Source organism: Periplaneta americana, chromosome 2, assembly GCF_040183065.1.
Source record: "Periplaneta americana isolate PAMFEO1 chromosome 2, P.americana_PAMFEO1_priV1, whole genome shotgun sequence".
Taxonomy (NCBI): Eukaryota; Metazoa; Arthropoda; class Insecta; order Blattodea; family Blattidae; genus Periplaneta; species Periplaneta americana.
Genome location: NC_091118.1, coordinates 74,138,800 through 74,166,741, shown reverse-complemented (window position 1 = coordinate 74,166,741; position 27,942 = coordinate 74,138,800). Strand labels below are relative to the sequence as shown.

General features: G+C 38.3%; 1 protein-coding gene across 1 annotated transcript; it reads left to right on the top strand.

Annotated features, from left to right (window-relative positions):
* The first annotated feature begins 523 nt into the window (after positions 1 to 523).
* LOC138695172 (sodium channel protein Nach-like) lies at positions 524 to 27,942 on the top strand. The gene is made up of 7 exons (XM_069819631.1): positions 524 to 914; positions 1,351 to 1,656; positions 5,002 to 5,200; positions 7,676 to 7,877; positions 16,193 to 16,355; positions 22,884 to 22,990; positions 27,221 to 27,942. The coding sequence occupies exons 1-7, from the start codon at positions 733 to 735 to the stop codon at positions 27,409 to 27,411; spliced, it is 1,350 nt and encodes a 449-aa protein (XP_069675732.1). The 5' UTR covers positions 524 to 732; the 3' UTR covers positions 27,412 to 27,942.

The following is a 27,942-nucleotide window of genomic DNA, read 5'->3' as shown; positions in this document are numbered from 1 at the left end:
CATGTTTGCAAGAATGCTTATGAAAATCCATGGTATTTGCCTAAAGACATTACATATTTCCTTTAAAAAATATGAGTTTTATAATAAAATCCTAAACAATTCGAGAATTATGCCATAAAAATACGTTTGGACCACTCGTTTATTGCAGAAACCAGTTAAGTGAAAAACTTTTCGTATTTTTTTACAGCTAAGTTAAAACGCACAAAATAATTTTCTTTAGATAAAAAGTATTGAAATATGTACTACTTTTAGCAAAAAATATTAACACCACTACCAAACCCATTTAGTCTGATGCTAGACAGTTTCTTTTTTTATTTTCCCACAATTGGCTAACTTGACGCTTGACTGGTTTCTGAAATAAGTGATTCAGTTCAGGTAGAATCTGGTTTAAATACCATAAAAAATATTTTCCTTCCTTTCTGGAAACCAGGATACTCATAAACATCCGCAGCCAACACTACAGAGTTGGGTGAGGCCCGAGTTGGACAAGAGGGAGGAACTAACAAAAAAGGTGACGAATTCTTGTACCGTAACTCACTTCGTAGTCGAATTCTGCAATGCAACATCCTTCCATGGATTCAAGTACATCACTGAAGAGAAGAGACACTGGACGGAACGGTGAGCTTTTTTTATCGAAGCTGGGCTGAAGAATCGGAATGTAAACATCTAAGTTATGGCTGATGATTATTTCTGTCTATCTGGTCTAGATGTCTTTGGTCCGTGGTTTGCGGCATGGGCATGGCGGCCGCTATCTTGCTCATCAACAAGGTGTGGACGCAGTACAGCACCTCTCCCACCATCACCAGCGTGGAAAGCACGCATTATCCCATCTGGAATATCCCCTTCCCTGCCGTAACAGTGTGCCAGGTCAACAAGGTGCATCTGTCAGCGGCAGTGGAACTATACGAGCAGGAGTGAGTACAGGTGGCAAGTGTCCATGGTTCACCAACCATGATCACAGGACAATGGGAAGGAGAGAGACAAACTATACGATGCTTGAAAACGAGTCCTTGAAAGAAGCCCTTGGAATTTCAGAAATAATTCATATGGCATCCTAAGGATTTAAAAGTAATTTTCATTCTTTCTAAACATTTCTCTCGCTTTGACCCTCCATTTAAAGTGAAAAATAAAAAAGTTTGTCGCTTATCAACTTTCGAGGGTGTCGATCACTTCGAAGTTAGTATTTTTTTCACTTTCCAAAAAATAAATCTATTTTTTTAACTTATTTCTGCAATGTCGCAGAAGTCTGCATCTTAAATAAGTATTATTAAGATTACATTTAAGGTAAAACGAGATGACGGACATTCGAAACAACATACTGGCGTTTAAGACTGTCTCTTTTTCCTACAGGTTTTCGCAGCTATTGTCCGAGAAGGAGTATTGGGCCTTTGTTTCGCAGATGGCCGAGATCATCCAGCCAGAGGGCGTAGATATGCTACAGCTGGACTTGAACCACATCCATGAAGTACTGAGGAACCGAAGCTACAACATGGAGACGCTGATGCTGCGTCTGACGCAGACTTGCTCCAGCATGCTCATCAAATGCAAGTGGCGTGGTCAAGTCACGTCCTGCAGCGAACTCTTCTCCATGCATAAGACGGACGCCGGGTTCTGTTGCTCCTTCAATTACCATCCGCCCGGTGCTCCAGATAGCATGTAAGCAAGTCGTCAAGTCTTCTCTTGGAGCAAGTCTGTATAATTCCACAGTCTAGTACAGCTTTTCTCAAACTTTTTTGAAGTGGGGACCACCTTTTTAAGTCAGAACAGTTTCGCGGACCACCTTACTCTTGTTCCCTTCGAAAGCAAATTGATCATTTTTGTAGCATATTTTAATACCAGTATACAAGTACAGCATTACTTAAAATCACGGAAGACCTACGCGAGGCCCGGGACGAACGTAAATTGACAATAATGACTTTACTTGACTTCAGCAAAGCCTTCGGTTCTGTAGACATTGACTTGTTAATATGTAAACTCAGAAGACTACACCTAGAAGAGCACGTTGTCCTGTGGTTTGACTCTTACCTTAATGGCCGCCAACAAAGTGTGATAGCTGGAAATCGTTCTTCCCCTTGGCAGGCCGTGAGGTCAGGGATCCCACAGGGATCAGTTCTTGGCCCTTTACTATTTACAATTTATATCAACGACATATCAGAATCTCTAAAGTACTGCCGACACCATCTCTATGCAGACGACCTTCAAATATACATAAAATTCCACACTGACGAAATAAATGATGCATAACTAAAATTAATGACGATCTGGACTCAATCTGGACATGGACACGGAAATTCCGACTTAAACTAAATCCAGAAAAATCACAGTCAATCATTGTGGGGCATTCACGTTTGTTAAGCACTATTACCATACCAAATCTGTCCCCGATTAAAATACACGGCACCGAAATTCCGTTCAGTGAATCAGTAAAGAATCTAGGTATTTATATGGATAAAAGTTTAAATTGGAACATTCAAGTTGCAGAAACCTGCAAAAAGGTATTCTCATTAATCCACTCGTTTAGACGATTGAAGAATTTTCTACCCTTTTCGATGAAAAAAATGTTAGTGCAAACACTCGTGATGCCCCACTTCGATTATTGTGATATTCTGCTTACTGACCTAAGCGTTACATCGGCGCAGAGACTACAACGTGTTCATAATATGTGCGTCCGTTTCGTCTGCAATATTCGCCGGGCTGGTCACGTAACACCATCCCTCGAAATGTTGTCCTGGCTCCGTCTAGAAGATCGTAGGAAAATCCACTGTCTTTCTCTTCTCTTTCACATATTGCATTTCTCCACTCCTGTCTATCTTGCGTCTCGTTTTCAAAATTTATCCACCCATCATAACCTAGACACACGATCACAACACTCCTCAATATTATCCATTCCCTCCCACCGAACATCCTCATATTCATCTTCTTTCACTGTGGCTGTTCCTCGACTTTGGAATTCCCTACCGAGTAATGTCAGGGACTGTCAGACATCAAATCAATTTAAGAATAGGCTAACGAGATATTTATCTAACAATTATTGTCAACAATAATAGCTGTTTCAGATTTATCAATGTTTAATGGTTATATATATCACAGATAAATATCTAAATTATCTCATTATTATTATTATTATTATTATTATTATTATTACTATTATTATTATTACTATTATTATTATTACTATTATTATTATTATCATCATTATTGATTGGCCTCTGGCTGTTGTTCAGCACACAAATATTAATAATAAATAAGTAAATAAATAAATAAATTATTGTTATAACTATTTCTTACCAGTGTTTATTATTGTCACACTAACATTAGTTATCCAGTTTTCATTATTTACTTTCATGTTGTTTTATGATCTAGATATTAATGTAATAACTATGTAAGCAAATGTATTTAATTAGAATTAGAGTCTGGCTGGGCGGAAGAGAAGGCCTACTGGCCTTAGCTCTGCCAGATTAAATAAATAAATTATTAAAATTATTAAAATTACTTATATTTTAAAACAGAATTAATTAATTATAATACTTTTCTAATTATATTTTTGTAGCCAATCACAAGTAACTTATAAAAAATTCTGTGCATTGTTGATTCATCGTTGCCTGTTAGCAGTTAGTTGTTTGAAATCCTTCTTATGTGGTACACGCTAGTAATTGCCCATGTCTCTGTTAAATAGTGCCCATTATAAATAATGGAAAAGTAGCTTCGATCCGAATCTTTGAAAAGAAAGGAACATAATGATACGCTTTATTTAGGCAGTGCTAATAGTTCAGAAGCTGTGTGTGAAGAAATATATTAATTATAGTTTCATTAAAGAAATATCTAATCCCAGTGGTAGCTATTCAAAGAAAAAATACTTTCGTAAATATGACAAGAGTAGGTCTATTTGGAACTTGAATTTACTTGGTGTGGCAATGAGAATGAACCAAAACCTCGGTGCGTTGTACGAAGTACTTTTAAACGAATGTATGAAACCCGCGAAATTGAAACGGCACGTAGGGTGCTATTCATAGACATTTCGCAGCACGCGCTACGAGCGTACTAAGCTATCCCCGGTTATCCACTGGTTACTTGTACAGAATTCAAATCATATCCTATCGCTAACACTGGTTTATGAATACGAAAAACGCTGATCATCCACCGGAAACCCGCACTAAAAATGTCTATGAATACGGTCCTTAGAGACGAAACACGCAAGTGTAAAAAATAAACCCGTCGGATTTTAAAATAGGCTGAGTCTAAAATTTCTTATATCGTCATCTGGAAAAACAAATAAAAAACCTTAATGCAAAAACATGCCCGATTTTCAGCAAGTAAAGATGCAATTTGGCACGTTCTATTATTGGTGTACGACGTACAGTATGTGCCTATTTCAATGTGCACACTGGGTGTCGGCAAAGCTACTAAGAAAGTCATCAGTACATGAAAAGGTTCGGTACTTTGGTCCTCTGTTATGAATTCGGGTGGTCCCTGGCTGGGTTACAGGCTCGGCGCCAGATAAGCAGGGAAAAGATGGCGAGAAACGCCACGTTCATAGTTCATAGTGCTTTAAATCCCTCTTTTATTGCTGAGAGTAGAGTGGGAAGTGGGTAGATGGGTAGGGTAAGAAATTTCATGAAATATTAGTACTGGGTGAAAAAGTGAAAGGCAATTGCCATGTATCATTTCCAAACGCTGAGATTTTCAACTATAGTGTGATACGCAATTCGTTTGTCTTTTTTGAAGGACCACAAGAACAGAACTCGAGGACCACAGGTGGTCCGCGGGCTATAGTTTGAGAAACGCTGGCTCTAGTATATACAGTCACGAAGCTCAATACATAGTAAATATGCATCCATAAATACTTGCTAACCACTAGGATCGCTACTATCGCCTCATTAGAGACAATGCGAAATAGTACCGGCACAGTCTATTGTTCCTAGCACCCTCACAACTCAAGCTTCGTGACTGTGATAATACTGTATAACAACCAGTGTAATGAATTTGCACGTATTGTGGCAGGAAATCGGTGCCTCGCCGTGTGAACGGGGCGGGGTACCTGACCGGCCTCAGCATGCTGATAGACCCCAGACTGGAGGACTACTACGCGGCACTCTTCTCCTTCTACGGCACGCAGATCCTCGTGCATGGCAACCAGGACTACCCCGAGATATCCGCCAAGGGTATCTTACTATCGCCACGGAAGGAGGCCTTCCTGCAGGTTACCGTACTCACTGTCATTATTTCCCCATTGCTTTCACTTCCATTCAATGGGTTTTAATTTTTTTTCGGAATATGTATTATATGTCTTTCTCGTGTTAAATTCTATCGTACCTGGTTAACATGTTTTGGCCTGCTATTGGCCTTCTTGAAAACTGGTTGTTGCTCGTCTTGGCGCCTTTTGTTTTGTTTCTTGTGGGGGTGTGTTTGTGTAGTGTAATGTGGAGTCAAAGAGTTTGTATGTTCTGAAATTGAGTTGTGTGTTGAGAATTTCACTTGTATGTGTTTTGTGTTAATACTGCTTCGATCAGATATATCAACATAATCTGGATCGTCAATATCTTCCTCAGTATCACTAATTATTACTTTTTTCTTGAATAAACAAACTTCTTATATTGATGAAGTTGTACAGTATGCTAACAACGAATAACAACTAGTGACGTGATTACAAACGGGTGTCTCATTGGTTCACGCAATTGTTGCAGTCCGCGCGGAGATAGAACAAATTGGTACTAACAGATTCTAATCGAGTGGACATGGAACAAATTGAATTATTACGATATTGATCTGTAGAGTGCAGATAAACAAACTGGGTACGAAGGAATATGTAGACTGGTATATAGAACAAATTGGCTCCAAAATCTAAAAAAGGCCAATTTGTACATAGAACAAAATGGTTCTCAGCCAGTGTTACGTACATGGCAAGAGGCGCGGTAGCGGTCGAGGGACGCCGTACAAGGTCTTCCAAGGACAACGAACACGTGTGAGGTCTGGTATTACCGGCTGAACGTCCTGATCGGAAAAGCTCATCCAACTCTCTTCGCTTTCCTCAGCCACCTTCAGGAGGAAGTCGCGGAAATCGACATTAAAATTGACCGGGCAGAGGACTGCCATTCATCTGCCAAAAAAAGAGAAGAAAGTATATGTTCACGGAAGCACGCATAGACAGGGTGGTTGACGATATCCCACTTATAAAGAAGACGATGACGTATTGTCCTATCTGCGGGCCATTGGACACAATATCGCCGGCAACCTTTGAAATATGTAATAATGAAATAATTGGAAACAAAATGGAAAAAAATGTAAAATAATTAAGTTACTAAAAATATGTAATTGAGAACAAATAACGTTTGGTACGCATTGTCTTTGGAACCAACTGAGACCAAAAGGTTTGGGAACCAATTTCAACTTGGACACCAAAAGTTTGGGAGCCAATTTCACCTTACAAGCAAACATTTTGATGGGAGCAGATAAAAAAAGTTTTTTTTTTCTTTCACCGTGTTAATAATGTCAAAAGAAGTGCTTATACAAATTTTGGCTACTCGACTGCAACTACGAGAGCCGTAAAAAATTAAGTTCGCCAGGGGCCGTTAACAGAAAGAAAACACAATTTCATAGGAAACATTTATTGGAACAGACACAGCAATTGTTGAGCTATTTTTCAACATATTCCCCACCGGAATTGAGACATATGTCATATCATGGGATCGACAGAGAGGTACTGTCAAACGCTGGTTCCGATCCCAGGCGGTTGACTTCTACGACACAAGGATACAAAAATTGAACCCATGGTAAGACAAATGTCTGAATTGCAGTGGGAGATATGTTGAAAAATAGTGCAAAAACTGCTGTATCTCTTTTAATAAATCGTTCCATGAAATTGTGGTTTTTTGTAAACGGCCCCAGGGATCATTGGATTCGATATTCCCGGGTTCATACCCAACTAAGAGTGATCATTGTGATCAATAATTTTAAGGCTGATAAAATTCGTAGCACCTTTTCCTTCGGAAGTCCATCGTTGTGGCTGAGGAGTTAGCGAGTCTAACGCCAAAACCCAGCGGTCCCGGGTTCGATTCCCGGTCAGGACGAGTTGCCTGGGTGAGGTTTTTTCGGGGTTATTCCCTCACTCCTATGGATGAATATTAGATAACATTTTCAGGTGATTGGAACCTCATTCATCTTCGCTACTTCCTTTCCTCCCCAATCATCCTTTCCTCATCATCCCGTTTCTGGTTTTTCTGATCACTCTACCGGCGGCCTCCCGAAGCTGCTGACTCTCTCGACCGACCTCCGTGGAATGTAATTCAGCGATGTTGGATGACTTCTGCAATGGCACCCGAGGTGGACCTACTCGGGGAGGAGTTTCGCCTCGGACCGACAGGGAGGCCTTGGGGGAATTTGCCGAAGTAGGAATGGTATATGGATTCTGTCGGCTATAGGGACCGGTCGTTAAGGGAGTCATGTGGTTAAGGGAGGTGCGGGTAGGGGATCTGTGGTATGCAACTCATTTCATATCGAGGGTTAGCGCAATAGATCTCAATAGGTCCATTCCATTCCATTCTATAATATTACAAACGAACATTTTACATTAGAAAATAAGTACAATTAACAACATTCCGCATATTTATTGTTGCACAGAGCAATGTTTACTTGAAACTTATGTTTTCCCAAACGTGAGTCCCATTCTTTCATGCAGGTGTCCGCGGCTTCGACGTACAGCACCACAGAAGTACGTGCGTTGAGTAAGGAGCAGAGACAATGCCTGTTCGAGGACGAGCAGACGCTGGGCTACGACACCGGGGAGTCCGGGGACTATTCGTACAGCAACTGTCTCATCCAGTGCCGCATGAAGCACATGGCCGACCTATGCAGATGTGTGCCGTACTTCTATCCTACAGGTAAGGAGTTAATTGAAACGTCTGTACATTTTCGTTTCAAACATTTTTAGCCTCTGCTTAAGAAATGATGCATCACTCGCTGCAGTTCTCATAGAAATGGGGGCGATGTTTTCTCGAATGCATTTTTTCAATTCTTCCAGGATATTGGATTATTTTTACACGCTTTGAAAGTTCCGCATATAAAAGTCACTTTGGGTTACGTCGGGGAAATGAGGGGATTACACATTTCTACTGATAAATTCTACCCTTGAAAACTGTGTAAACTTTCTCCATACATTAGTGGACTGCATTTGCTGTAGTAGAGTCATATTGCTAAAAGACAAACATATGCTCTCTCTCTCTCTTTCTCTTCCTCTTCTTCCCCGTTAAATCACCAAAATCTCCTTTCTTAATATTGGTGAGACGGTTACATTTTAACTGCTAATATGTAATAATATTTTTAATTAGTTGTTCATGGTTAGTCGAATCACCGATATTGCGCTGTCTCCTTAACCAGCCTGCCCTCGCCAATAACATGACGCGAGATAATTTGCTCACCAATCATAGTATGAAGGAAAAATAAGACTATGCCTATTATTGACTTCTCAAATCAAAATATTTCAACTTCTCCTCTAGCTGGAGGAAGAATTATCTTACCTATCCCTCTCTCAGACTGTAGGGTAAAGTTGCCTAATTCCGTAACGTATTTAATAAAGTCTATATTTATGCCAAAATTGTAATAAAAATTTTCAAATAACACCTAAATGACGTTATTTGGACCTTTAGCTACAGTTTTTACAACATTCATTGTCAACAGTTTCACAAGTTTGGTATATAATATATGATTCTTCATTGTTATACAGTGGCTCCTAAATCCGTGACAGGGATCTAAATTCCGTGATAGTGGTTTTCTAATTCCGTTATACTAAAATAATCCTCATTAATTGCTCAGAAAACAAACGCGTATTTGGAAAAACACATTAAAGTCATGGTATATTGTTTTGATGTGGATTAAGCAAGAAATTACAACATATAAGAAGGGCCTAAGTGACAAATTTCATAGAAAATACTTGGGTAACTACAGGAATGCATATTACATATTAATATATTATAAACAAAATAAACTTAAAGTTAAATTCAATACAAAATTAAATTTGAATAAACTGAATTATAACACAATTATTTCTCATTATTTATATTTCTGACAACAGCAGTAATTAAGTTAAATATCGATCGTCCAGTTCAAAAGTGCGGCAACTAAAAAATTGTCATTTTTTAGTTATTTATACTATTGAGCTCTTTCCGATTCAGTATTGAGATAAGTCATATTTACAACAACAACAAAAAAACTAAATAAACTGCTTTAGAAATAATTATAACTACTCTATGGACTTTACTAATTCATTGTTAGTACATTTCGAAACTAATAATGAACTGGAAGATTGTGATAAACTCGTCCAGAATGCTGACTCATTTCTAATTGTCATGGTTATGAACCAGAACTATGATCCTTTCTAAGTGATTTATTTGAAACATTCAACTGAAGATATCTCAAAACTTGTTTTTTTTTTTAGTTGTCGCACTTTTGAACTAGACGATCGATATATGCCCTATTATTTTATTGTAATTATAATTGATGTTTTCTATAACTTATTTCTATTATTATTTCAATGAACTATTTTCTTTCATAGACATTAATTTTCGCAATTTAGCGTTGGCATCATTGGTCGAGTGAGCCAGGAAGGAGAAATATGAAAATAAATCCGAAAATGGGAAAGCTCCTGTAGCACTGTTATTGTCTCATACTTACTTACTGGCTTTTAAGAAACCCGGAGGTTCATTGCCGCCCTCACATAAGCCCGCCATTGGTCCCTATCCTGAGTAAGATTAATCCAGCCTCTATCATCATATCCCACCTCCCTCAAATCCATTTTAATATTATCTTCTCACCTACGTCTCGGCCTCCCCAAAGGTCTTCTTTCCTCCGGCCTCCCAACTAACACTCTATATGCATATCTGGATTCGCCCATACGTACTACATGCCCTGCCCATCTCAAACGTCTGAATTTATTGTTCCTAATTATGTCAGGTGAAGAATACAATGCGTGCAGTTCTGTGTTGTGTAATTTTCTCCATTCTCCTGTAACTTCATCCCTCTAAGCCCCAAATATTTTCCTAGGCACTTTATTCTCAAACGCTATATTAATACTTACCTCAAATATGAGATGTTTCTTCAGGAGTGGTCACAAGAGAAAGAAAAACTTACTGGTCAACCACCTTTCACTGAACGAAAGCTTCTGCAGTCGACTGCTTCTATTCAAAAGGCGGGTAGTCGATATGAATTGAAAAGAAGACATCTCCTGGCATCTGTTAGGTATTTCAAAAACTTAAAAGTCAGAGACCACAACTCCATGGCAATTTTATCACGGGATTAGGGGTATCACGGAATGAGGCACATTTGCCCTACTCATTGCATTTTATGCTAATATCTTGCCGAAACTATGTCCTACATTAATGGTGAAATAGATGTGTACAAGTAGGTATACTGTACGTTAGATTTCAATTCCAATATGACAATTTACATTTTTTCAGGAAATCACACGAAGTTGTGTGGTCTGACTGAAGTCTCCTGTCTCGCCGATCACAGAAGTGAGTATCACACAATCCGCCTCGCTTGTCGAAAGGTTATCAATATCATCACCTTTTTTAAATTAGGTTATAGTATATTGCGATACAAGCGTGGTAAGTGCATTATAACAGAATCGAGGAAAAGTTAGAGAGGACGAGACGAAGACGAGTTTTTTCTATTTCTGAGATTTTGTTATGCACTTAACACATGTATTGCATACTATTTTTGGCCGATCTTATTAAAAATTAAATTATTATTAACCATTTTAAATTTAAATAGTTTGTTTTTGGACGCTAACATTTTCATATGTGATCGCCGTTTGTTATTTGTCGATAGGTGTCATTCATTTGTTATTATTCATATTTTTCGATAAGTGTTATTCATTTTTTATTATTCGCCAGTGATTGTGAAAATGTTGTAATAAAATAAATTATATAAAGTTTAGTTCTGTCTTTAAAGAAGTAGATAGATGACTGGTGACACTTTAATTATACATCAATATAAATAGGAAATGTTTGTAGGTGACACATTAATTATACATCAGTATAAATAAATTGCATGCTGGTATAGGTTAATGCTTGAATACGTATTTTACTCCATGGATGTTTTCACGTTCAGCCATGACTCCACGAGTGGCGCTCAGAGCAACAACCGGAAATCGTCAGAAATGGTTTTCACACTTAAGTCTTGTCTACATTAATTCCTGTTTTCTTACAAATCTCCACTCCAATAAATTAATTTAGAAAGAGTACAGGTATAATAAGACATTTAGTTATTTCCTCATAGCACATAGTGGTACACGACACTGATAATTCGTTACTTTTAAGTAAATAAATAAAAGTTTATTTGACTTATTTACTTACCGCACGTGTGTTGTAAGTTCAACTTACCAGATCTACCAACAACATTGGTAGTTGTTAAAAAGACGATCGGCCAAAAATGACTTTGTCCTTATTGACGGAATATTTTTTTAGAACTAAGGGCATCGGCCTTGCAACTCTGTTCATGGATTGTGTATTTAATCCAATTTTTCATCTTCCGATCTGAAACATATCTGTTCAGTATTATTCAATCTTCATGTCTATTACATTTTCCCCTTCCTTTTTTTATATCTAAAACAACTTATACAATACACATCTTCCTGCTTTATTTCGACTTCTATTAATGTCCGTCTTCACCAATATGTGTGTTGTGTGTATCCAAAGTCTACCAACTTCACTTACAAAATTCGAGTTCCGCATATTGCAGATAGATGGCAGGACTATGATCCATTTTCAAGTTACACACCACTTCGGCGGGCCGCTCTATTCATGATGTGTATCTGTGGAGAGTAATGTGGTGCACTGGGGTGAGTGTATGTGTAAATGTTCGTGTAAGTGTAGTGTAGGGAATGAGTGATGATGAAGTTGAGGAAGGGAGAAGGGTAAACTCGGTGCTGGCACGTGGCCTACTCCTGTCGAATAGCACCATGGGGACCGCCAGGCGTAACATCCCCGTCCGACGGACGAATCACTATCAACAGTGACATATGCCTTCTCTTCATATGCAGTGCGGAGAGATTTGGGATTTAACTCAGCCATATTGGTGCACAATTTAGTGGAATACACCGCCACCTCTCCTTGTCCCGAGGTAGAAATTTACAAGACAATTTCTGACCCCTCCAGGAATCTAGTTTTCATCAATATTACTTACAGCATTTTCATTAGTATTCTTTTAATACACCTTATATGAGGCGTTCCGTAAGAGAAGGGCGAACCCGCCAAATGTACCTTTAGAGGTAATCGATGTTCAAAGTATTGTGACTTTTATTCCAACTCAACAATGTAATTTTATTATTTCAACAATAATTCCTTTCTACAATTCACCTTAAACGCTCTCGTCAACAACAGGATTTGCTCTCCACACAGTAACACAGTATTCGTTAGTGCACTCCACAGACGACAATGACAATTTACTTGGATTATTGAGAACAACAATGAACTGTCAATCTTAACTAATGTTCACAAAGTACTATTTACAAATCAGAACTGTCAGTTCTCAGTTCGTTTGCCTTGGCTAGTAAGCTCTTCTAGCTCAGTCACTCGAGTTCACAGTATCTCGAACCCCAGACCTTCAGAGACAGTCCACTGAACTTCGAACTCAGATCCCCCAACTGCGGTCCACTGCACTCGAACTCAGGACTTACGGCTCCACAATTACGGACACAACTCAAGTCGGACTCCGGTCTCGAAGCTGGCTTCACTGCTACACAAGACTGGTTGGCTTGCTGTTCACTAATGACAACACTGCAACTAACTAACTGACTGACTGACGTTCACTTGCGTCTTCTCTTTTATAACCAAACCATAGTTTCTGGAGAGTTCGCGATCTCGAATAATCTCGATATCTCCTGTCTCTGCCGCGGTTGCTCTCTCTCCTCTCTCCGCCACAGCACATGCCCCAGGAAGCAGATGCGCGCGCAACCTGCCCGTCACGGCCGACCTTGCACTTCCTTCTGCTGGTCGTGAGATCGAATCTCACGTGGCTGTCACAGTATTTTACCTGTAGGCCTAAACGAGATAAGAGCGAAGCCGCCAAGGACACGTTTGTAAATAATGATAATTACTTTGTACACTGAAAAACGAATACCTTTATTGAAAATTGCAATTAAATGTCCAATTTAATATTCCAACTTTTAATAGTGATCATTGATAACATTATCAATTCATCAATATTATGGGAATAATTTGAGAACAGTGTATTAGAAAAAGCAAAGGTCGTAGAATGAACTCAATAGTGGTAGACATTAATAATAATAATAATAATAATAATAATAATAATAATAATAATAATAACAATAATAATAATAAATAAGAATACTTAATCGCACTGTGATGTGACATTTACAAAGTGTTTGAAATTATTTATAAATAAAAATAAGTACACGCCTGTCATGTTATTACCCTTGCTATCAAAATTGGTCTCACTTGTTCTGGAAACAGAGATGCTAATAATCCATTACATCATCATGAAGATGTTCCTCTGAGTCGGTCACTGCTAGTTGCACGTTTTGTTTGCTGATCTCGTCATCCAGAAACGTTCTGTGGCACATAGATAAGGAGAGCTTTCAGATAAGTGAGCTTTATTGGCGTGACATAGTACCTCTTTGGCAAAACCAGCTGAGAGAGATCGGCCTGTTCTTAATGCGATATCTGTTCACATCAACAGTGATTACGAGCTTAGAAATATAGGCATTCTGGAGGTCATAATCACCCAACTCCCAGAAATTTTACGAAATACAGGTTGTATTTTCTCCATACCTAATGCGTTGAAGCACCCACAAGTACATGGCGGACCTATACCGCGAGCTTGCAAATGTCGAGATGTTTTCGTACTAATGTACGATTCACCTTTGTTCCTTTTAATCTTTGCTTGTACGTTTATCTATTTTTCGACATGCCTCTGACGTTTCCTACAATAACCAGATATGCCTGGTTGATTATCACTGTCACTATTACTCATGCTAAGCTATTACAATGTCCATAAATACGCGTAATTCCTCACTACGGTTGTACTCTTCTGTATGGTTACAACAACATAGAGACAATGAATGACGCGCGCCTTCAGGCAGAGTGGCGTATTCGCCCTTCTCGTACGGAGTAATATGAATATTATGAACCTGTCACAGACTACGCAGTTTCTCCAACCTTACAAACAATGATAATTTCGATGTAGTAGGGAAGAGCCCGCCAACGTCTGCCAGGGTTATGTTGCAGATATGTGTCTTAAATATTCGGAGGAGTAAAAAACACAAAATTCGACCATTGACGAGCTCGGCCTTCTCATACGGAACGCTTCATATGATCTATACTATACTGCAGTATGCAGACTCGTGTTTGATTACCCCGATCCGCTATTTCAAGTTTAATGCATACAAGGATAGAACGTTTACAATTACAGCTCCAAAAGCCAAAAGGAGGCTTCCAGGGGCGTAGCGTTGGGAGATGTGAGATGCTATGGTCTGTACATTTCGAACTGGCGTATCAAGGTCATTTCGTCTCCTCCACACTGTACCCCTTCTCCTAAGCTATGGCTAGTCTCCTTTCACTCTAACATCCCACTGGCCCAGCTGACTTTTCTTGAGGAGAACAGTCCAGGAGTGGGGGTAATCACGCATGGCATATGCAGTCCATTGCTTGACCTTGAGTCGCTAGTTCGAAATGCACAGACTATAGCTTCCAAATAATTTTACCAGCTTGTCACAATGGGTTGCTGGGAAAAAAGAGAGACAGAGAGATACAGAAGCATTATGCTTTCTCTGTCTAAGGATATGTAAGAGGCAGTTTGTTTCCAAGTTGTTTGTGACGTTTCTTTGCTGTATTAACAACAGCACGTGCTATTGTTCGAAGCGATATTTTGTAACGTTTCAAAATTTAAGTCACTATGATGTTATTAGTAGTCACATATGTTAATATTAGAACTATAAAATATAGCATTACTAGTAAATAATGATGATAGTAATAATATAATAGTAATAGTACTTATAATATTATATCATAATTAGTGTTGTGGGATTAATCGATTAATCTATTTAATCGATTAATCTAATAGATTAATCGATCAGTTTCTGTTGTAACATTAATCGATCAAAACTTTAATCGAATAATCGAGTCGATTAAAATTAATCGGTTGTAGTTGATATTAATTATTATTTTAATACAAACTGATACTAAAAATTCCGACAATAATTCTAATCGATCAGTTTCTGTTGTAAAATTAATCGATCAAAACTTTAATCGAATAATCGAGTCGATTAAAATTAATCGGTTGTAGTTGATATTAATTATTATTTTTAATACAAACTGATACTAAAAATTCCGACAATAATTCTCTCTCGGAAATAGCTTACTTAAAAGCATAATAGTAAGCTTACTGTTATTTTTTAACTGTAAACCAGGTAGCGTAGGGAAAATCTTTGCATAAACACTTCAGAAAGAGACGGAGATATGAGGACAGTGACCTAGTCTATCTCTATTGAAAGTTGAAACACAATGCGAAACCTTTATTAAGTTTTATGGTTTTCCAAGAAAACTTTCACTTTGTTGTCAGCTCATCTTCCTAGCATATGAAATACATACTTTTCTGGAATTCATCCCCCTTATCCCTTATAAAATAGCCACGTCTACACTGTGTGCATGTGAGAGCGTAACTACTTCCTTCTCTTTCTAAAATCTAGTAATTCGATTACAATAGGGGCCAGTCTTCTGTTTCGACCGCTGCAGTTTTGCAATTGCAGTTTCTGTACTGAGTTTGTATATGAAGGTTGTGTGTTTAGTTTGATAAAGAAAAAAAAATCAGTTTCTGTGGTTTGTGAAAAGTGTAAACTCCATTATGTCATATGGGAATTTGAGAGGTAAACTCGGTGAAACGTTTGGATTTAAATTGAACGATTGTAGAGAAGTGCTTAACAGGAAAAAAGTTTTTTTTTCGTATTTAGTGATGCAGGAAACATTGTTACTAAACGTAGAGCAGCGATAATGCTAATCACGATTAGCGACTGTAGTCTGTCACTAGTATTACACCCTTTAACGTAAGGCAAGTAAAATATTTTTGCGTAACTTAAGTTAAGAACTGTAACGACTGGTAGAAACATATTCCTCAATTACAGAAATTCTCTAAAATTTGCTTACCACAACTTAATTTCATATTAATGAAAATGTTTTTACAGGCGTGTTCAACAACCTCTACTCTCCCACGTTCGTCCCCGGTCTGGACGACAACGAGAACGCTATGATGTGCGACTGCCATCCTACGTGCTCTGACGTCACATACTCTACCGAGATTTCGGAAGCCCCATTCTTCAAGAGCCCGTATGATGTCACAAATTTCTAGTAAGTCACGAAAATTAACATATCCATACACGGGACCAACAGCACACTTTTCTTTGTAGTGCGAAATTTTGCATGCTTACATAGCGTCACACAAGGACAATAAACCCTTGGCGCCAACTACATAGGCCTACATTGATTCTTGTGGTTGCTTGCTGGCGAAGGATGCTTATGAATTATGGAGAACTGATAGAATGACGCCATAGAATGAGAATGTTACGACACAGTTTACCCAACACCGTATCTTATCATCAGGGACGACACTTTGTCCCAGTTCGCCACGAGGTTCACTGGTAACTGGTGTGTAGAGTACCTGTGTTTACTAGTTGATACGAGCAGTCCAGCGATAGCACGCGACTGTTTGCGATCGGCGAAACGAAAATGCAACGTTTCTACAGGTTACTACTGCCATATAATATGTAACAAATAGTATCACATTGTCCCGTTTAATGCCCTCAGGGACATAGATGTCTCAAAAAAGATTAACAATAGTTGCACTGTTTAATTTTTTCTAGTATTTCCGATGTCAACAAAAATGTTTTCCTGGTTCATTGGAGGACATCACTCCTACAACAACGTGAGCTACTTATCGCCTCACAGCATCCGATGTCTCATCTATAGATACAAGTATTTTGTTACTACCTATAGCTGTTCGAAAGCAGTTCAGAGTTTTTTCGTAAATATACTGATGTTTATACTTCAAAATTTGACTTAAAATAGACAAAATGTTTTGCTTTCTCGACTTATGTATGATGTTGGTATGTTTCAATATCCCTTCAAACAATTTCCTGTAGGAGTCACTCTACTGCAGTCCAGACAGACGCCGCGAGATGTGGAAAAATTAATTATTGTTCAAATATATATACCAATCCGCAGAGCCCCAATAGTCATTAAAGCAAAAATGAAAAGTGTTCTTGAAACGAGTTATGGGTTTAATGTGATGTGCCATATACGAAATGCACTATTATATTCACAAGCTGTTCTTCACTTGATGGTATAGTAAGGAATACTGTATCATAGATGTAGATTCATTTTCCGGGCTGAGAGGCCGTGGTCTATTAGTTGGTTTTATACCAGACGTTTCGTCTGCAACTGCGGCAGACATCTTCAGTGGAGTGGTATCCGAGGTCGCAAGACTATTCTCGGCGTACCTGAGGCAACTGATCCTGTGTCTGGTTGTGCACAACCAGACACAGGATCAGTTGCCTCAGGTACGCCGAGAATAGTCTTGCGACCTCGGATACCACTCCACTGAAGATGTCTGCCGCAGTTGCAGACGAAACGTCTGGTATAAAACCAACTAATAGACCACGGCCTCTCAGCCCGGAAAATGAATCTACATCTATAGACTCCGGCCGTGAAAGCCTACACTGCAAGAATACTGTATCATATTTCAAATTTGTTCAAGTTACGTCTTGTGACGTAGAACAAACATTTTCAGGGTACAAATATTCTTTTCTGAACATAGAAAAGTATATTTTTAATAAAATGAACATGCAAATTATTCAAATCAAGCTTTCAGGTATAACTCCCTGTAAAGTTGATTTGAATAATTTTGAGGGAAAAATTGTTCCGGAGCCGGGTATCGAACCCGGGACCTTTGGTTTAACGTACCAACGCTCTACCACTGAGCTACTCGGGAACTCTAACCGACACCGATCCAATTTTTCCCTCTATATCCACAGACCTCAAAGTGGGCTGACAACCGTCAAGCAACCAACTTCGAGTGCACACTAACTCCGTGTGACTTAAATTGTGATTTTTCTGTTAACGAACAGTGACGTGTATTATGCAAATCAAGCTTTCAGGTATAACTCCCTGTAAAATTATTCAAATCAACTTTACAGGGAGTTATACCTGAAGGCTCCGGAACAATTTTTCCCTCAAAATTATTCATGCAAATTATTATTAATTATAACAAGGCTAGAGAGTACACACCTATGGAGTAACGGTTAGCGCGTCTGGCCGCGAAACCAGGTGTACGGGTTCGAATCCCGGTCGAGGCAATTTACTTGGTTGAGGTTTTTTCCGGTGTTTTCCCTCAACCCAATATGAGCAAATGCTGGGTAACTATCAGTGCTGGACCCCGAATTCATTTCACCGGCATTATCACTTTCATCTCATTCAGACCCTAAATAAACTAAGATGTTGAGACAACGTCGTAAAATAACCTACTAAAAAAAAGGCTAGATACATATATTACGTATTTTGTTATAGTTCCGTCGCTCTAATTTCCGGCAGCCAATCACGTTGCAGATCGGCTACATTTAAACGTGTGCGTCTTGTGATTCGCTGATGAAGATGTTATGAATTTCCTAAGGCTCGATAAATACTTAATATAATCGATCGCCATTTTAGCTCTTTCGTTGCCGTTCGCAGAAAGCACACGAGGACGTTATTTGCCGTTCAATTATTTGCTGAATTACAGTGCATTTGATTTATTATCATAGGAGCTACGACATGATAATGTTTAACGGTGTGGCAAATAGATTCCTTATGTGGTAGCTCGGCAACGAAAGAACAAAAATGGCGAACGATGCTACCTACCTAGACTTTATAGAGCCTTCATTTCCTAAGACGTAAGCAAAGAGGAGGAGTCACGCCGGGAATAACAGCGTCGCGACTATAGTTATTCTTATATGATATATGGGTAAATTATTTTATATTGAAAATGATGAAGAATGTAATTGTCAATTATTGTTTTTGCACAGTGTTAAGTAATTGTTCATTTTGTTTCTGATTCTAAGGCCATGAATCATTGGCACAAAGATAAGTTTGGTTACCACCCAGGGGCGGCTTATGGGGTAGTGCTAGTGTGCCATGGCACCACCAATGAAAGAAACAAAAAATAATATCCTAAAAAGGAGTTGTAATTGTTTATTTTTACACATTTTATTCGTATTTAATCTGAACGAGCTCGCGCACAGATCTGGACGCACTCTTGCAGCGTTTTCCCGAACGTTGGAGCCAGTTTGGTGTGGCACTTTCTGCGTCCATATAACACTGTACAAAAGGCTACTGATTCTAGTTTATATGCTTTTCTTATGGCAGACACTGAGCCGAATTAAATTTGACTCGGTAGTTAACATTCCGCCCGCTAGAGCGCAGTAATGCAGAAATTTCGCTAAATGGCAGGGTTGTTGGAGAAGTTAGGCAGGGAACCATCAAGCGCAGACTTGCACGAAAACACAAGTTAAAGTTTCGCGCCAAATCTTGTTACCAATGCAAAACTAATGCGCACAACTTGGATTTGAATGTGTAAATTATTACGCATTTAACTATAATGAATGGTTCTTTATAGAAAGATAAATATTTTTTTCATATTATGTAACACTATTTTTAATTTTGTGTAATATTTGTTTTATATTGCGGCAACTAAATATCGTTACATTGTTGCTAGTATTGATGTTTTTGTTAACAATACATGAGGTCTGTGCAGGACATGAACAAGTCTTTTTCAGGCTGCTGCCTTGGATTCATCGGCCTGTTTAAATAAAGTGCAAACGTGTTCATTTATTATCTATATCACTGTTCATTTCGTGAGTTTTTGCCAGTAATTTTACTAATTATAAAAGTTATTTGTATTTGACTTAACAATACGGTAGACTAGTGAGAAAGTTTTGCATTATCTGTATTTGTAAATTTCGTTATTAGTTTCGGAAATGTTATTGTAACTGTTACTAGGAGCATTATTAACTGCACACGTGTAAAATAGCTGGTTTAATTTAATGTTTTATTTAACATAATGTAAAGCTATGATTATCATCTTTCACTAGAGTGATTTGCGTGGAACCTTTTTTTCATTTTTGGGCACCACCACCAGAATGCCTATCTGGCTGCCACTGTTACCACCTTACTATAAGCCTTCATGTTTGTTTTGCTGATTTGTTGACGTGGAGAGCTGAGTCACTACAGTTCATTCGGTAGATATATAGCCCAAGTTCACACAACTTAACAGTTTTAGTACAACCTCTGATTATCACTTAAAATTCCACTTTAAGTGGTTGGTAGTTTGTAACATGTCCCACACTCTGTTAGTCTGTCAATGTGAAGAATTCTATGGGCCCAGATAAAGTGGATTTTGTTATCCTCGATGATATTATAGATGAGGATAATGCCTATCTCAGCTAAAATTTAACGTCAGCGAGGAATAGTAGATACATTTTGCTTTGAGACCCTTTTAGGATCAGAATTCTTTCAAGTGCTGTATGTCGATGATATCTACCTTTCAAATTCACTTATTTCCAAATGAAGCCGTGTTAAACATCGGTACAAAAATCATTAACTCGAGAATTTCTATCTAACAATGAGTATGGTAACCGTTATATCAATACGAACGACAGTACCATTCAAATTCACCGAAATTTCATTTTAAGATCTTCATCGTTCAAGTCTGTAAGCCCATATCTTTATTTTTTACACATTTGAATGTAATAAATTAATCATCCATTCGACTGCTGTCTTCACGTCCACATGTCCCATCACTTCTTCAGAGATGAAAGATAATCCAACCAGTACGGATGTAACGTATGGCCAACACAATGATCTCTTAGCTGTTATCGCTGGTGATTCTTCAGGTTTTACTAGTTTTCGCTGATGACTGAACCTGTTACGAAACATTGGAGATTTTAAGTTTGAGCACATAGTGGAATATCCAAAAGTCTATCTTTGAGTACATTTCAAGGATTCAGGGCAAAAAACTAACACTGCTCAAAATAGAATAAGAAGTACAGGTCAGGAACAGGAAAACGAAAAGAAATGGAGAAAATTCATGCATGAACTGTAGTCGGAAGAGGAACGAATGGAACCAACTCTCTTCAGGCTGTTATCGATATTGATAATTATGATTACTAAAATATAGGCCAATTCAAACATCTATTCATTTGCAAATCAAGCTTTCAGGTGCAACCAACCAATATTGAGTGCACACTAACTCAATTTAAGTCACACAGAGTTAGTATGCACTCAATGTTGCTTAACGGTTGTCAGCCCCCTTTGAGGTCTGTGAATATAGAGGGAAAAATTGGATCGGTGTCTGGTAAACTTCCCGGGTAGCTCAGTTGGTCGAGCGTTCGTACGTTTAACCAAAGGTCCCAGGTCCGATGCCCGGCCCCGGAACAATTTTTCCCTCGAAATTATTAATCTATTCCTTTGTTAAAATCATTTTTGGACCGAATGAGAAAATTATAATAGAAGTGATACAGAGTGAATACTAAATGCTGCCTTCGAAGACCAGGGCGTAATTGACCATATCAAACATGCATAAATAAGATAGAAACCAATATTATATCTTGCAATTTTTCCCAAATGTGTAATGGGGCAAGTATTATTTCCGTGAGAAACGCTGCTATATGCACGGATTTAAGTTTAGACTGAAACTCCCACATGTCCTCGTCGAACATCCCACACTTCCAAATTGCACTTTTGTCACTTCAAGCATCGCGCACACAGGTTTGCAGGGATTTAGTTCAATACAGGACAACGGGTGGGTCACGCAGTACCCTTTGAAAAACGGCGCCTGCTTGAAGTACGCTATGTAAACGTCACGTGCTTACCTTACTTCACAATGCGAAACAAATACGTATTGTAACATCAGTTTAAACTGTGATATTGCACAGAGAACTCACAGTACAGTACTTGGAAACAAACCAGCTACAGTTATTTTCTTCGCAGTTGTTACGCTGAAGCCAAGAAATCCGACCATATCAGGGACAGGTACATGTCACACACATCACATCGTTGTTGTGTTCTTGACATTTAACTCAAATTACTACGCGTTGTGGATCAGAAGTAACTATGACCCCATTTGACTTATAGGTAGCCTATTGCCTCTGATATCTCCGTAACTAATCATCATAACATGACGGTTGCTATCTCGAATTTCATCGCATTTAGTATTCACTCTGTATAATATTTGTAAATAAATACAAATCAAATATTGCTTTTCTTGTCAGAGACCTGGATTCATTGTTCAAATCTCAACAAGTTTAAATTAGAATATACGGTGAAAGTAAAATAAGATATTGAAACAAATTACTTTTCTTGGTTACTCCTGTTTCCCAGTCAACATTATACCAAAGTTCACGTAATTATTGTTTTATGTTGCAGAACCTTGCCTTAACAACAAACCCGATAATAAAAATAAAACAGGGTCCACGGAAAGAACATGCGAAGCCCTTTTCTTAAATTTTTCAGGAAAGCATTTCTTGACTTTAATACACCCATAAGACATTATGAATTTAAATCTCATTTAAATTAATTTATCATGTTACAATGCAGGCTTTTTTCCATTCTGATTTACTAGAAAAGTAGTTCACTTTATGAGCTAGCAGATGGGACCAAAAAACAAAAAACAACAAATGTGATTTAACACTTTCTTTCCGTGGACCCTTCTTGTATTATCAACAGCTACATGAGTTCAATGCAGACAATATAAAATAAATGTTTATGTAATATTCAAATGTTCAAAGAAGGAATGTTTTAAGTAACTTATAAGTTAGAGTTTTTATTTTATGAAACTTTGTGTTTCAGCAAAGAGGTGGATATCACAAACCATTCAATCATCCACGTATATTTCAAGGAAATGTCCGTGATGCGCTTCAGACGTGACGTCATATACAGCTGGAATGACCTTTTGGGTAAGACACATCTTCCTTTATGTATTTCGCCAATCTATCCTCTCGTTTAATCCAAAGCGAAGGAAAAAACTACATAGTGCTTATGTATCACTTCTCTTTCTCATTATTTCACAATTAAACTTTAAGTACATAAAGTCAATATTCAAGTATTTATGAGCGCTTGCATTAGAGGCACGGAAGGTACACATTTTAGAATTTATAATTCTGGTGGCTGAACTCCGAAAATTATTCAGATCGCTTTTCAATACTGAAAAAAGAGACCAGGGCTGTATATTATTCAGTGAGTAATTCGGTATACATATGCATCGGATGAATATTAATAAATCGAAGAAAACAGCCTACACATACATATGCATACATACAGTACGTACATAATATATACAAATGTTCAAATATGGATTTCTTGATGATTGAAAGTTGTAGTACATACGTACACCTTTTAACACGGAAATGGTCGCTTTCCTGTAATATAAATTTGTCTAGTATCGTTCGGGCTAACGCGAAATTCACATGGGTAAACATTAAGCATCGAGGTCCGAGGATGAAATCAAGTCGTAGCAGGGACGTATTTACTCGTATATGTCACGAAATGACATATCCCCTACGAAACCCTTATGGCTTAGCGATATAGATCTTCCTTCCCGTTACAAATCTCGCTATGTAAAACGGACGTGTGTAAACACGATGATTCCCGAGCTATTCCGAGGTGGAATTTGGTCTCTGAACAGCGACCAGTCGGCCTCGGTGGTCTTCTCGCCTTCTGTGCCCGAGGTTGCAGATTCGATCCCGGTCCAGGTCGATGGCATTTACGTGTGCCTCTCGAAGCTACTGACTTTCTCGACCAGCCTCCGTGAAATGTAGTTTAGCGATGTTGGATGGCTTCTGCAATGGCACCCGAGGCGGACCTACTCGGGGGAGGAGTTTCGCTTCGGGAAATTTGCCGAAGCAGGAATGGTATATGGATTCTGTGGGCTGTAGGGACCGGTCGTTAAGGGAGTCATGTGGTTAGGGCGGTGCGCGTAGGGGATCTGTGGCATGCAACTCATTCAATTTCGAGGGTTAGCGCAATAGATCTTAATAGGTCGCAGTGCTGGGCCATCCGTGCCCCCCTCAGTTAAATTCCATTCCATTCCAAAACCCCAACTGCGACCTTGTCCCGCACAAGTGTCACTATAGATTTTTAAATGAAAAATTTCAGATCTGATCGGGACTCGAACACGAGCATCCTACATGACAGGCTGCAGGTCAACTGTACTGTTTAGTGCTCTCTTAAAAATCACTGCCGTGCAGTTTATGTTCCGTGACTGTACAAAATGAGTGCAGTAACCCCAATTCTAAATATAATCTCAATTTACTTACGCACGAAAATATAACAAAATTCAGTAAATATATAAATAAATGAAAATCAAAATTGCCTACATGTCTAAGACCTTCTGTTTTCTGCAGATAATTTATTGTAATCTTGTTTCCTTGATGAGATATTCAACTGACTTGTTAGGAATTAAATTACACAATTTGTATTGAGAACTGAGAGCTGGTTTTAATTACTCAAGTTGTAATACACAATTCGATGCCCTCTTTTTCTAATTCATAGTTACACAAATGTTTCTCATGAAACTCGGCAGGTCTTCTTTCTGTTTCTTCCATGTTTTCTTCTTTTCAGATCCTCGAATAAGTTTGACGACTGATGCCTGTTTCAGCTCATTTCCATCACTCCATTTATCCAGCTACAGCACACTTCATGCTCGTTTGACTTTTTGATTGCTAATCTAAATGAAAACTGTAGTGTTTTCCCGTTATTTCCCGCTAATATAGTGAGGGTCACATAAGAACAGTTCCTAAACAACAAATATTTCCGTCTTGTCAGTGTTGCCAACTGTTATCAGATATCACACGATCCTACCTACTAAATGACTTATTTACTTACCGTATACTTTATGTTGGAAGGTTATTCTGAATAATTCAATAATTTGTAACACATCTTCGTAGGCAAACTATAAGGTACACGTACTGTACCAAATAACGCCACCTTAACACTTCAGTCACTTTTGCTCTGGAAATAAGTTGTGTACAAACACGAAAATTATGAAATAGAAACTGTCATCTTATCTTTAAAAAATAGCACAATGAAAATGGATATATTATATACCGAACAAGAATTAGAACTCAAATAGGAAAACTTTGTAAACTGGCTTTATTAGGAACAGGTTGTCCAATTAACGCCACCTATTTTGTAGTAACCTATACACTTATAATTGTTAATGAATTATTTTTCCTAAGCAACACAAATTGAACTAAGCAACTAAATTTGAGTTTCTGCTAATAAGAGATACAAAATCACTCAAACTAATGAAAGATTCTTGATCTGAAACTGAAACACCAGATGGATTAGGAAAATATGTTTTCAGTGACTCTTTACTTTAAAAAAAAAGAGACAATGTGACACAGTAGAAAGTTATTAAACACAAAAGCATTTACCTTAGTTTAATATGAATGTTTTCCAATAAGTAAAACAAAAAAAATAAGTTATTTAAAATAAAAAAAATTAAGAGTTCGATAAGCAATTGAACCAATATAATCAATCCACATACTGAACATTTGTAAGCTAAAAGCTTGGTGATTTTCCTGATGTTTTCACACTTATCATGTAAATACCTCGCACAATATGAACATAATGACATGTTCTCAACGCGATCTTCTTCACATATAAAACACATCCAACTAGTGCTTGCACTTTATCCATGGGTTGCAGCTCATGTGTTGTATTACTGGAAAGGCAATACAGTGTGATTCCGTAATTATCAGTGGCACTTGCAATGTTTGCGTCCAGATGAGATGATGCTCCATCAAATATCAACACTACCTCTCCTGCCACCTTATATCGGGCGAATTGATCAAGCCAATGGACGAATACAGCAGTTGTCATAGAGCCTTGGCACTCATGACAGTCTCTGTTCCAAGAGGCATATCTGTCTCCCACTCCGGCTACAAACTCTGGCTTTTGAAGATAACCATACGTGTACTAAGAGCATTAGCGCATGTAATAAAAAACTTATTGTGACTTTTTCTGCGTGCTCAGATGCAACCAGATGCTCTTTCTTGCACTTCTCCTAGCCACAATAGTCTGCTGATGCTGTACTGTCAGCTTAGTACTAACATAACCTAAAATTCTGTCTGTAGACCTTTAACGCCACATGGCGTTAAAGGGCTACTGAGTACTTGAGAACATGACATGCCTGTTTCTCTAACATTTAAAAATATTATAGATAGCAGATACTTTCAATACATAGAAGAATGTTTAAAGATCACGAAAATATATAGTTATAATAGTTATTATTTGCTCAACACACAAAATAAAATATTGCCTCTTACCTTGATACAAGAACAGCCATTCACTATCAACACACAACAGGAAAATGATGGAATATAACTCACTCGTAAATGTCAGCGGACAGCTAGTAACTCATTTCATCATTAGATTGCAAGCGAATGCAGGCTACATTAGTGCACTACCGAAAACTTGTGTCGTTAACAAAAATTAATAGGGTGGCGTTAAAGGTATACATGGCGTTATTTAGCTCAGGGACCTTACGAGAAAGGGATCAACATGTCAAGTATTTTGTTTGGCAATACGAAATTCATTGGTTTGACTAAACAATTGGCTCACGAGACCTAACCTAAAAATGTATTTTGTTTGACCACATGAAATTATTAGTACTAACTCCGAAAACTTACCTGACTGTAGTCTTGAATTATACCACAACGCAACACATAAAATAATCATTATGTATTAATATTAATACTGATATTAATTAATTATTAGTATGTTCACATTTCACTAGCTTCTAGTAACCGGCTCAGAAATCTAGTACAGTTTTAATTTCATGGAACTCCAGTACCGAAAAATATTGTAGATATTTGTCTCAGCTGCCAACATACCAGTTATAAAATCACTACCATTTGTAGTTTGTCAGTATCGAAATTCGAAACGAAGTTGGCAAAAGAAAATTCAACCTACAAACTAGAAAAGCACCACAATCCACTAGCATATGTAGTAATGGGGGGAAAATGGTTAGGTTTCACCCTTAGGGTATGAAGTAAGTTGACGCAGACTATATAATTGTACCGTTTTCTTACTACTTTTTTTTAAATAAAATTCGATGAAACTTGTACAGAAATAACTATATCACATATGATCAAAACAATATTAACAATTCTTTCACGTTCCAGCGTCCTTCGGAGGGATCGTGGGTTTGACTCTTGGAGCCAGTCTTCTGAGTTTCGTGGAAGTGTTCTACTTCTTCACGGTGCGTCCCGCTTGCGACTTGCTTCTGCGCCGCGTTGCTGTGAAGTCCATCCGCATACTTCCTGCGTCAGCCGCAAAGCGCAGTGCACCGCCTCCCTACGACTGGGTCTTCTGAATGGCGACGCGGGTCTACACCCATACTACACTCCGTTTCTGGGGTCTGTAAAGTAATTCGACGCATTTGGGTGCAGCCGATGACGAGCGAATGGGTGGAGCCTATCAGTGCGGGAGTGTATTGCGGGTTGCATCTGCCCATGGCAGCTAAGAGGTAAGATGAGCGTGGCAGAAGGTGATAGATTTTATACGCTCGTCTTCAACCAATGCTTTCCCCCCAGAGCAGTCATTGGACTGGCCCCTCCACTCACCACTTGAACAAAGGACTTGCCTCGTCTCCTGTACTCTACAGATTCCAGAAAGGGAGTATAAGCACGCTCTTAGAATGGTCTCTCATATCAACAAATACAAGTGGGCAAGAATCTCGCAATTGGTTGTACACCAAAGTACACCAGTGCGCAGTTAGAAAAGTAGTCCCTGTTTATAAATGGTTTTCTGTTTTTTTTTCTTCAAATTTGCCATATTGCGGCTTACAAATATTAAACGAAAACTTAGCTACCTATTTATATTATTATTACAACAATATATACAA

Coding starts and splice junctions, on each gene's coding strand:
- LOC138695172 (XM_069819631.1), top strand. CDS start 733: ATGGGCATGGCGGCCGCTATCTTGCTCATCAACAAGGTGTGGACGCAG. Junction 915..1,350: donor GTGGAACTATACGAGCAGGA/GTGAGTACAGGT, acceptor TTTTTCCTACAG/GTTTTCGCAGCTATTGTCCG. Junction 16,356..22,883: donor TATGATGTCACAAATTTCTA/GTAAGTCACGAA, acceptor TTTGTGTTTCAG/CAAAGAGGTGGATATCACAA.